Raw genomic sequence first — 12,443 nt, 5'->3', positions numbered from 1 at the left:
CCCCCCCCAACAATTTAGAACACACTTCTTAGAACAAAACTGAATCAGCACAAGAATGGCTATAAATCAGAATGGCCTTCACTCCTATCATCCTCTTCTTCAACCAGAGTCAGCTTGGGGTTTACCATTGGTGAGGAAGGCGCTGAAATATTGCATCCATTCTGTGAATCATCGTAGGGCTGAGAAGCTATGTGTTTGAGAGCATAGGCAACATCTCGAGCTGCCGGACGAATCTGTGGCTTCTCATGGAGGCATAGAGAGATGACCACGGCGAGCTGGTAGAAAGGGCGAATGGGGAACCGGCCTTTAAGCAATGGATCTGCTAGATGAGTGAATCTTCTTCGATCGTTGAGAAAAGGGCGGGACTGAAACAAAAGAACGAATCGGTTAAGAGTTTTATTTGGGACAACTTTCTATTTGTGTTGTATTTCAGACCAAATGGCAATGGTAAGAAATCTGTTGTCGGATTTTTTGAAACTGTGGCAGCCCCAAAGAGACCTTAGTGTAGAATAGAGGAAATGCTTTTCATTTTGTGCACTCAGATATGACATCAAGGAAGAACCAAAAATGTGAGTGCATGCATGCAGGCATCATTTTTTTTTTGTTCTTCACTACTGTAAATATCAACTACTAATGTTACTACAAATGTATGGCCACATGTTGTAGGGTGGACTACGAATACAGCTTAAAAGATCATGGATCCAAATCAAACCTACTTTTGGTTCATATTGCAATAGTTAAGTCTAGCATGACTCTAATCAAGATCAAATTTAAGCAAGCCTATAGCAATGTGTGGCTTGGATCAAGATCAAATCAAGCTATTGTGAGTCGATGCTTCGGATCAAGATCAAATCAAACTATTTTGAACCAATCTTAAGCCATGTAGGATCTGCTCAAGAGTGGGCAGTTCACAGTTGAACCAATAGTGAGCCAAACACAATCAAACAAAAATCTATTCGTGTTCAGCCCACTTAAAAATCAAGCTCAAAACATATGTTCATATTTGATTTGGCTTTACGAACGAATTAAACACGAATAATAAACTCTTCTGACAGCTCTCTCTATATAAAAAAGACTGATGGAACGAATGTAAGATACCAACCAATGTGATCAAATTCTCCTCCCCTGATTTCCGAGTTAAGTCGTATGCTTTCTGCCCCCTAAGCAGCTCCAAAAGTACGACACCGATACTATATACATCCGACTTCACCGTCAGCTTGCCGCTCATGGCGTAGTCAGGAGCACAGTAGCCATAAGTTCCCATGACCCTTGTCGAAACATGGGTCTTATCACCCACTGGTGCAAGCTTAGCGAGTCCAAAATCAGAAAGCTTTGGGTTGAAATCCTCATCCAACAATATGTTTGCAGATTTTAGATCGCGGTAAATAACAGGCGGATCGGCTGCATCATGTAGATATGCAAGCCCCATGGCTGAGCCCAAAGCAATCTTTATCCTTTTGTTCCAGTCCAGCGGTTCTTGTCCTGGAGATAAATCTGACATACAAAAATCTTAGTATCAACCTTCATGTGAATCAAGGATGACATTAGTATAGCATTTGTGGTGAATTTTAAGGAGTAAAACTATTGAGTAAAGTGCCAAAATAATCGTCTGACTGTTTACATCGGGTAATTTTAATCCCGGAGTTTATAAAATTGTTGAATTAGTTCTCACTTAGGATTATTTTAACTCATATTAAAAAATTTAAGTACTAAATTAACAATGTTATAAAGACAAATTTACATATGTTACACACAATTCTTATGTATTTACATATCTCACACCTAAACTTCTATATTTACAAACATGACATTTTGGTGCTTTAAACCTATGCATGAAAAGTTGTATTTGACTTTTAAAAAGATTAATCATGTTATTTTTTTTATGTTAAGTATTGAGTGCTTGCTGTGTGTGTAAATATGAAAGTTTTGGTGTGAGATATGTAAGAATTTTGTGCTATGTACGTAAATGACCCTTTTATAAACTCTGTGACTAAAATAACCTTTGCAAAGAGTTTAGGGACCATTTTGACATTTTTATCTAGAACTATAAAATAAGACAGTAAAAAGAGTTACTCGTTGTGAGGAAGAAGAAGAAGCAAAGGCCAATCGAGCTCAAGATTTGTGTAAGACATGATACAAAGGTAATACAGTTAATGCAAATTTGTTTTGTCGAGTAAGTATATTTGTTACATAGAGTAGGGATTATCTTGGCAGTTAGATCTGCCTTTTTGTTGAGGGGCATTTACATACATACCAACTAATTCCTATGTATTTAATATCTGTTATTTTGACCCCCAATTAATGAACTAAGGTAAAAGGGCAATTTTGTACATCAAAAATAACACATTTTTAACTTTTAAAAAGTGGAATACACCTTTTCATGCACAAGGTGGTATGTATGTAAAAATTGAAATTTAGGTGTTAGATACGTAAATACATAGAAATTGTGTGGTTTGTATGCAAAACTTCATTTTATCAACGAAGCTTGGCTAAATGGCTATCAAAGGAGATCTAGTTGATGTAACTCTTTCAACGAATGGTGAAAAAGAAAGAGAGCAATCACAAATGAAAATGACAATTTGCAAAAATGATGAGAAGATATTGGTTGCAAATAACAGTGTTAATTAAAATAACTTCATGATATTACAATTATCATTAAGTTTATTCTAATTGTTTGTGGTCGGCTCTACGAATCCCCAGTTTCCATTCATTTCTGTTGAGAGCTACAAGAGGTGTCATATATATTCTTTAGAAATCTTTTTGAAAAATTTCTATGCATTTTACCTTTTATTCCATATTATTTCATCCTCAATCCATCTAAGACTATTTAATTTACTCGTTTAAGTTTATTTATTCATTTGATGGGCACTTAATATCTTACATTATACATATTCAAACCACTCAAAAATCTATTTTTCATTATCCTCTCTCTTCAATTGATATTAGATCTAACTAGATTTATAATATAATCATCCCTTAATTTATCCTTCTATGTTTAAAAGCATATATATGGTGCCATAAACTTTTGTTTAAAAAATCAATAATAATGATAATTGAAATCAAAAGAAACTATGTTTATTGCATGCAAGATAGTTTTGAGTATGCATTTTCAAGAAATAAGAACACATTAAGTATTTTTTTTTCATTGATCATGAGCATTTTAAGCATGTTTTAAGATCCATTAGTCCGCATTAGTGAAAGTATGTGAAACTTATAGCATAAGTTTATAGAAACTTTTAAATATGGCCATCCTATCAACCTCTTATATCCTATTTTAATATTAAATCCAAATGTATTGATCACATCAAACATAAATAACATAAAATTCTTATATATTTACATACCTTACATCTAAACATTTATACACTTAAATAACATTCAAATCTTTAAAGCACATAAAAAATTTCACTAGTATTAAACTATTTAAAGTATAACATGCATGCCTTTTCCTACATATATTTTGAGGTTATCTAGCTACTATAGTGGAATATGAATGAATGTCAGAGTTCAAGTGAAGATATGTAAATACATTAAAAAAATTTATGGTATGTATATAAATCCCCCAATTTTGTTTGATATTTTATATTTTCATGTACTCCCATAAAATGCCACAAAAGGACAAACTTCACAACTGTGACATAAGAATGCTTATAACATTATCACTATTTTTCTCGATATCACATTATCATATATGAGAAGCCGTGAAGAAACAATGTCTTCAAAAATAATATAAAGAGTTATCTTGTTAATTACAATTCATACAAATGGACTCTAACAATAAATTTAGCCGACTTTTTTAATCATTTTGATGCGTATTTACCATATTTTTTTTTTTAAATCTACAAATATATAAATAATTGCATAGTTAGACCACAAACTTCAGGTTTGTAAAATAAAGTTCTCTACAAGATGCTCTAGCTTTGTCTAAATCATTGGTAAAAGAACAAAAATTTATAAATAAAGTTACTAAGATAGTATTATTTGCTTCCTTAGGACATATATGTACCGCATCAAAACCTATAGATTTTACTTAAGCTCACCAATATTTTATTTATACTTTTAGCTTCATACCTAATTTATTAAAAATACTTCATACATGTATATGATTTAGGAGTTGTTTCAAATGTAAAATAAGGAATAAATGCCTAATACCCACATTTGAGTAGAAACCAAATGCTATAGGTTTTAACAGTTAAGTTGCGCTTCTGCCACAAATTCAATTAGTGCATCTTTAAGAACCTGCACAAGAGGTTAGCCATCCACCCTAATTTTTTTTTTTTTTTTTTTTGGAAATTTGCATATACACCACAAACTTCTTTTGTATATACATATCTAACACCGAAAGTATGATATTTACACTTATAGTAACTTAGTGTCATAAACCTATGCATGAGAGATGTATTTCATTTTTACAAAGATAGTGATGGTGGTAACTTTGATTTGATGTTAAAATTTGAGCGGTATGCATGAAAATATGAATGTTTAGGTGTCCGATAGGTAAATACCTGAAACTTGTGTGGTATGTATGTGAATTCCCCTTATTTATTTCCATTTTCTTTTTTAGCTACTCATAATGCAGACATAAGAACTACACATGAAAAATGCTTAACAAGTGAAGAAAATCAAAACTCTTATCAGATTCATATAAAAAAGCAGCTAATGTAATTCTACCTCATGCAGGAAACATATTAATTTCAATGACTTATAATGTTAATCTATGGTGGTATTAAATTATGCAAAATGATGATTTAACAAAAATTAGCAAAATAAAAGCAATAAAAAATGCTTACAGAACAAGTGATCATCCAAGCTTCCATGAGACATGTACTCATAAACCAAGAGCCTCTCACATCCCTCTGCACAGTAGCCGATTAAGCTGACAAGATTGGGATGATGCAGCATTGTTAACATCAGAACCTCCACAAGAAACTCATTGCTCCCCTGAAGCCCATCTCGATTAAGCTGCTTGATTGCCACAACCTATTAATCAAAAGTTCAAAAAACAGCAGAAACAATCCATTAAGAATAAAACCCCATATATTAACCATGCAATTTCAATGAAAACAATAGACAAAATGGTGAAAAATTGCCTCGTTATTCTCAAGAACCCCCTTAAAAACCCTCCCAAAGCCACCTTCTCCAATCAGATTGGTCTCCCTAAAGTTCTTTGTAGCTGCTGCAAGTTGTTCCAAGGTAAAACTGCGGGCACCATTTGATTTCTCCCCTTTTGGGGATAAACGATTCGCTTCATTCTCTGCAACAACAAACCAACCCAAACCAAGCTCAAATATTCGAAAAGAAATTCGCACAAATTAACCATTTCCTCACTCAATTTTGTTTTTACCCAATTTATCAACAATGTGAGATAAGGATGATGAACGAGCAAGTGCAGAGCTCGCAATCCTGGAACCCATCCGCTTTCTAAGCTCCCTGTGGCGGGAGCTTACACAAGAGAAGCAACTCATTTTCTTCGATGTAACCCTAATTGAACAATAGATTTCACTGTAAATTGTTCCGAATTCCCCCTCGCACCATTGGGAAGGGGGAAAACGACCAACAGCCACAAGAAAGCATGATAAATTTAATGGAAAAGAATCGGAAAGGCAAAATTATGTGTCCTCGAAAGATGCAAAATCGTAGAAAATTGGACGAATATGCGATGGATTATATATTTTTAGAAGAGAAGATGGAAGAATAGGGCCGGAATTGGGAAAGTTCGGTTAACAGAAATTGCTAAAATAAGAAGGGCGGTGAGGAGGAGGAGAGAGAGAGCTGGAGAGTAAAAGCTTTTGAAAACTATTTTCCGGAGAGGAGAGAGAAAGCTTCTCACATTGTTTTTTTGCCGCCTCGGAGTCTCTGCTTTTAGCAGAAGATGGACTCTGCGCCACCTTGCCGCCATCGAAGAAGATGAAGGGGGAGGAGAATGTATCCATGAAATCTCCCTCTCTCGCTCTCTCTCTCTCTCAAGATATAAATTTATTAGATTTAATTTTTAAGAAATTAAAAAATATATTTAATTATTCATAGATTTCATTTGCCTTGAAATAAATTGATGATTTTTTAACATTTATTTTCCTATTTTTTAATCGTAATTATATATATTAATATGAAAAATTACATGACTGGTTCAAATATAAAAAAAAAATTAAGTTTATCTAACAAATTTTAGCATGCTTCTTACATCCATAAATTTTTTATGTTGACATCTAAATTTAGAACATAATTGTAAATGGGATAGATCTTTGAGCTAAGATAAATATATGACTTTGAGATAAGAATCATTGAAAGAAGGGAAAAAAAGAATGTTTAGTTGCAAATATTTAGAATGTATGTGTATCGAATTGAATTGAACTCACTGCATGTCAAATGAGTAAAGTGTTAAAATAGTCCTTGAGTACTGCCATTGTGTGTTTTTAGTACCAGAGTTTTATAGAAGTGTCAAATAAGTACCCGGCAATTTTAAAATTAAGCTTTAATAATCCTCTAGAACTAACTATTCCAGCCCCAAATTAAAGAGTCTCGAGATTATTTGACGTTTCTATTAATATTGAGACTAAATGAACCCCGTGTAAATAGCCAGAGATTATTTTGGCTCTTTACTCCATGTCAATTTGAATGGCATTATAGTGACGTCTTCATTTCAATGGACACATAATGTAGTAACACAAGGGTGATGCCATACAATGAACATGGTAAGTTCAATAACACAAAAGGAAGGGTCTGTTTGGGACAGCTGCACCTATTTGAATAAGTAGCTATAAATATGTTGCAGTAAAAGTTATTTTTCAAAACGTTACAGTGGCTATTATAAATTTATTTTATTTTTTAAAAATTCATACCACAACTTTATGAAAGACACTGACCTTTATCATTTCATTTGAAAAGTAGCTTTCTAACACATAAATTTCTAAAAAAAACCCCAAGCAGAACTGTGGTGGCAGTTTAAAAAGCAAAGCATGTAGAAAGCTGTCCCAAACAACCCTAAGTGCAAATAACACTTTTATCACAGAAAACATAGAGGGAGAGAGAGAACATATATATAGAGCTATCAAAAACACTCTTTGTTCACGAACAACTTGAAATCGCTGCATTAAGTAGCTTGTGTTCAATTCGTTCATTATGTAAATAAAACATAAACAATTTTTTCAGCTCGATTTATAAATGAGTCGAACACGAGCTAATCTTTATTAAATTGTGGTCAATTCATTTTGACTTAAAATAATTAAATAATTAATATTATTATAATAATTTCCTATTGATTTTTATGTTGTGCTAAAAAAGTGTTAAAGATGACTTATTCTTAAATCATTGGAGCTACTTTCAAGTAAACCATGAGCTAAAAAAACAAACAAATTTGAATTGAGTCTAACACAAATATGCTATTTACAAGCAATTTCAAACACCAGTTTATTTTGAACAAAACTTTTTGAATGTATCGAACATGAAAAAGTATTGAGCTCATTCAGACTCACCTCATTTACACCCATACAAGTATTATTCTTTTTTTCATATTCTTATATGACTCTTTGCCTAGAAATTGTTCTACACAAGCACTATTTGAACGTCCAGCATGTCTTGCAAACAAGTTCGTGTGGAAATGATGATTACCCATAATTAGTATGAAGTAGGGTGGTAGATTATATGAACGTATCATCGTCCCATAAGTCATTGCCACTATGTAATTCATTATGATAGGTTTTCCTTATTAATATCAATAAAGTGTACTTTATGCATCCTGCATGCCATTCTTTAATGTGAGAGAAGACTTGAAAGGTCCCATAAGTCATTGCCACTATGTAATTAATTATGATAGGTTTTCCTTGTTAATATCAATAAAGTGTACTTTATGCATCATGCATGCCATTCTTTAATGTGAGAGAAGACTTGAAATAACTTGAGGAGGCATGATATATTACTTATCAAAATTCAAATGCTTTAATTTATGTTCTTTATTTAAGTCTACTTAAACAATCTAATCATTACACGATAGTTAGTTGTGCTACTAAGATGCTTAAATTTGATATACTTTTAAAGACATTTCACTTGAAAGCCTTTAGATAAATTACCTTGAATGCATGTGTTAAGTTTCATAAGTGCCTGTCATGTATGTTCTCTAATAAGTAGGCATTTTTTCTCTGTATGCCATGGCATATTTGTTAGGGCAAGCGAATATGTTGTCCATGCAAGCTTAAAAAGCTAACAATAGGGCCCCATTTTCGTCAATTATTTCAACACCATCTCAATCTCATGCCTATGATACATGATCAATTTACCACCAAAGGTTGGAAGAGAAACGAAGTTACAACTCATGGTGAAAAGAAGATTTGGAAGTATTAACAAAAGAATAAACAACATTACTTGATTTTTCACTATCAAAATCTTCTAAATAAATGGAAAGAGTCAACAAATATTTTAGTTACCAATCATCATAAAATGGAAGGAGATATGTCCAAGATGGAATATACACACACACACATAGAATTTTTCATGTGAATCCAATAAATCATTTCAATTGGAGAGGATGGGGGAGGTGTTCTTATGAATCATGAAGGAAACTTTGAACTTGAATTCTTGAGTGTTGGAGATGACTCCTGACCACATCAAAAGAATTTTTCATGTGAATCCAATAGATCATTTCAATTGGAGAGGATGGGGGAGGTGTTTTTATGAATCATGAAGGAAACTTTGAACTTGATTTCTTGAGTGTTGGAGATGACTCCTGACCACATCAACAAATGATAACATCATTGGTTGATGTGGCCAATCAAACAATGAATAAATTTTCAACTTGCATGCATAGTGTATGTATGTATGTATGTATGTCTATGTGTGTATGTATGTGTGTGTGTGTATGCATATAGAAGTTTTTAAAATTACATGAGATAAACAAATGATAATAATGAAGTCACAATGACTTTGAAGCTAATCAATCATGCATTTAAATGTCATGAGGGACACAAATAAGGAACAAATTATGGTTTTTTTATATTTTTTATTTTAATATTATTCATTTTACATGCCATAAAATCTTATCGTTTACATTTCAATAAATAAAATTATCAAGCTCAATCATTATATATTTTTTCATAAAATGTTTATTTAAGGTACTTGGTAGACCTTAGTCATATTTAATTTTTTTCTAGTCTATTTGTAAAAATTACCGAGTTCAAAAAAATACATTATTTCTCCATGCCGCTTTATTCAACTCTTCACTAATTATCTTTTCTATTAAGTTTATCTAACAAATTTTAGCATGCTTCTTACATCCATAAATTTTTTATGTTGACATCTAAATTTAGAACATAATTGTAAATGGGATAGATCTTTGAGCTAAGATAAATATATGACTTTGAGATAAGAATCATTGAAAGAAGGGAAAAAAAGAATGTTTAGTTGCAAATATTTAGAATGTATGTGTATCGAATTGAATTGAACTCACTGCATGTCAAATGAGTAAAGTGTTAAAATAGTCCTTGAGTACTGCCATTGTGTGTTTTTAGTACCTTAAGTTTATCTAACAAATTTTAACAAATTTTAGCATGCTTCTTACATCCATAACTTTTTTATGTTGACATCTAAATTTAGAGCATAATTGTAAATGGGATAGATCTTTGAACTAAGGTAAAGATATGACTTTGAGATAAGAATCATTGAAAGAAGGGGAAAAAAAAGGATATTTAGAATGTATGTGTATCGAATTGAATTGAACTCACTGCATGTCAAATGAGTAAAGTGTTAAAATAGTCCTTGAGTACTGCCATTGTGTGTTTTTAGTACCAGAGTTTTATAGAAGTGTCAAATAAGTACCCGGCAATTTTAAAATTAAGCTTTAATAATCCTCTAGAACTAACTATTCCAGCCCCAAATTAAAGAGTCTCGAGATTATTTGACGTTTCTATTAATATTGAGACTAAATGAACCCCGTGTAAATAGCCAGAGATTATTTTGGCACTTTACTCCATGTCAATTTGAATGGCATTATAGTGACGTCTTCATTTCAATGGACACATAATGTAGTAACACAAGGGTGATGCCATACAATGAACATGGTAAGGTCAATAACACAGAAGGAAGGGTCTGCTTGGGACAGCTGCACCTATTTGAATAAGTAGCTATAAATATGTTGCAGTAAAAGTTATTTTTCAAAACGTTACAGTGGCTATTATAAATTTATTTTATTTTTTAAAAATTCATACCACAACTTTATGAAAGACACTGCCCTTTATCATTTCATTTGAAAAGTAGCTTTCTAACACATAAATTTCTAAAAAAAACATCAAGCTGGTGGCAGTTTAAAAAGCAAAGCATGTAGAAAGCTCCCAAGCAGAACTGTGGTGGCAGTTTAAAAAGCAAAGCATGTAGAAAGCTGTCCCAAACAACCCTAAGTGCAAATAACACTTTTATCACAGAAAACATAGAGGGAGAGAGAGAACATATATATAGAGCTATCAAAAACACTCTTTGTTCACGAACAACTTGAAATCGCTGCATTAAGTAGCTTGTGTTCAATTCGTTCATTATGTAAATAAAACATAAACAATTTTTTCAGCTCGATTTATAAATGAGTCGAACACGAGCTAATCTTTATTAAATTGTGGTCAATTCATTTTGACTTAAAATAATTAAATAATTAATATTATTATAATAATTTCCTATTGATTTTTATGTTGTGCTAAAAAAGTGTTAAAGATGACTTATTCTTAAATCATTGGAGCTAATTTCAAGTAAACCATGAGCTAAAAAAACAAACAAATTTGAATTGAGTCTAACACAAATATGCTATTTACAAGCAATTTCAAACACCAGTTTATTTTGAACAAAACTTTTTGAATGTATCGAACATGAAAAAGTATTGAGCTCATTCAGACTCACCTCATTTACACCCATACAAGTATTATTCTTTTTTTCATATTCTTATATGACTCTTTGCCTAGAAATTGTTCTACACAAGCACTATTTGAACGTCCAGCATGTCTTGCAAACAAGTTCGTGTGGAAATGATGATTACCCATAATTAGTATGAAGTAGGGTGGTAGATTATATGAACGTATCATCGTCCCATAAGTCATTGCCACTATGTAATTCATTATGATAGGTTTTCCTTATTAATATCAATAAAGTGTACTTTATGCATCCTGCATGCCATTCTTTAATGTGAGAGAAGACTTGAAATAACTTGAGGAGGCATGATATATTACTTATCAAAATTCAAATGCTTTAATTTATGTTCTTTATTTAAGTCTACTTAAACAATCTAATCATTACACGATAGTTAGTTGCGCTACTAAGATGCTTAAATTTGATATACATTTAAAGACATTTCACTTGAAAGCCTTTAGATAAATTACCTTGAATGCATGTGTTAAGTTTCATAAGTGCCTGTCATGTATGTTCTCTAATAAGTAGGCATTTTTTCTCTGTATGCCATGGCATATTTGTTCGGGCAAGCGAATATGGTGTCCATGCTAGCTTAAAAAGCTAACAATAGGGCCCCATTTTCGTCAATTATTTCAACACCATCTCAATCTCATGCCTATGATACATGATCAATTTACCACCAAAGGTTGGAAGAGAAACGAAGTTACAACTCATGGTGAAAAGAAGATTTGGAAGTATTAACAAAAGAATAAACAACATTACTTGATTTTTCACTATCAAAATCTTCTAAATAAATGGAAAGAGTCAACAAATATTTTAGTTACCAATCATCATAAAATGGAAGGAGATATGTCCAAGATGGAATATACACACACACACAAAGAATTTTTCATGTGAATCCAATAGATCATTTCAATTGGAGAGGATGGGGGAGGTGTTTTTATGAATCATGAAGGAAACTTTGAACTTGATTTCTTGAGTGTTGGAGATGACTCCTGACCACATCAACAAATGATAACATCATTGGTTGATGTGGCCAATCAAACAATGAATAAATTTTCAACTTGCATGCATAGTGTATGTATGTATGTATGTATGTCTATGTGTGTATGTATGTGTGTGTGTGTATGCATATAGAAGTTTTTAAAATTACATGAGATAAACAAATGATAATAATGAAGTCACAATGACTTTGAAGCTAATCAATCATGCATTTAAATGTCATGAGGGACACAAATAAGGAACAAATTATGGTTTTTTTATATTTTTTATTTTAATATTATTCATTTTACATGCCATAAAATCTTATCGTTTACATTTCAATAAATAAAATTATCAAGCTCAATCATTATATATTTTTTCATAAAATGTGTATTTAGGGTACTTGGTCATATTTAATTTTTTTCTAGTTTATTTGTAAAAAATTACTGAGTTCAAAAAAATACATTATTTCTCCAAGCCGCTTTATTCAACTCTTCACTAATTATCTTTTCTATATTTTCTCATTGTAATGACGGCATAAACTCAACATAATTAAAAAGCATATAAAATAAATTTAAATAGCC

The 12,443-nt window shown here is 31.8% G+C and overlaps 1 protein-coding gene across 2 annotated transcripts; it reads right to left on the bottom strand.

The window, feature by feature from the left end:
* Positions 1-15: 15 nt before the first annotated feature.
* Positions 16-5,944, bottom strand: LOC110025744 (probable serine/threonine-protein kinase PBL21). Of its 2 annotated transcripts, none has more exons than XM_020726376.1 (6): positions 5,831-5,944; positions 5,345-5,443; positions 5,091-5,254; positions 4,791-4,980; positions 1,103-1,494; positions 16-365 (listed from the first exon to the last, which is right to left on the bottom strand). In XM_020726376.1, exons 1-6 carry the CDS (start codon positions 5,931-5,933, stop codon positions 60-62), a joined length of 1,254 nt encoding a protein of 417 aa, XP_020582035.1. In that variant the 5' UTR covers positions 5,934-5,944; the 3' UTR covers positions 16-59. The 2 variants fall into 2 exon arrangements, with proteins under 2 accessions (XP_020582035.1, XP_020582036.1); XM_020726377.1 differs by having other exon boundaries at positions 5,345-5,481; positions 5,831-5,907.
* Positions 5,945-12,443: the final 6,499 nt, after the last annotated feature.

The sequence above is a fragment of the Phalaenopsis equestris genome, unplaced genomic scaffold, assembly GCF_001263595.1.
Source record: "Phalaenopsis equestris unplaced genomic scaffold, ASM126359v1 Scaffold000326, whole genome shotgun sequence".
Taxonomy (NCBI): Eukaryota; Viridiplantae; Streptophyta; class Magnoliopsida; order Asparagales; family Orchidaceae; genus Phalaenopsis; species Phalaenopsis equestris.
Note: the sequence above shows the minus strand (reverse complement) of the source record. Positions and strands in the feature narration are given on the sequence as shown.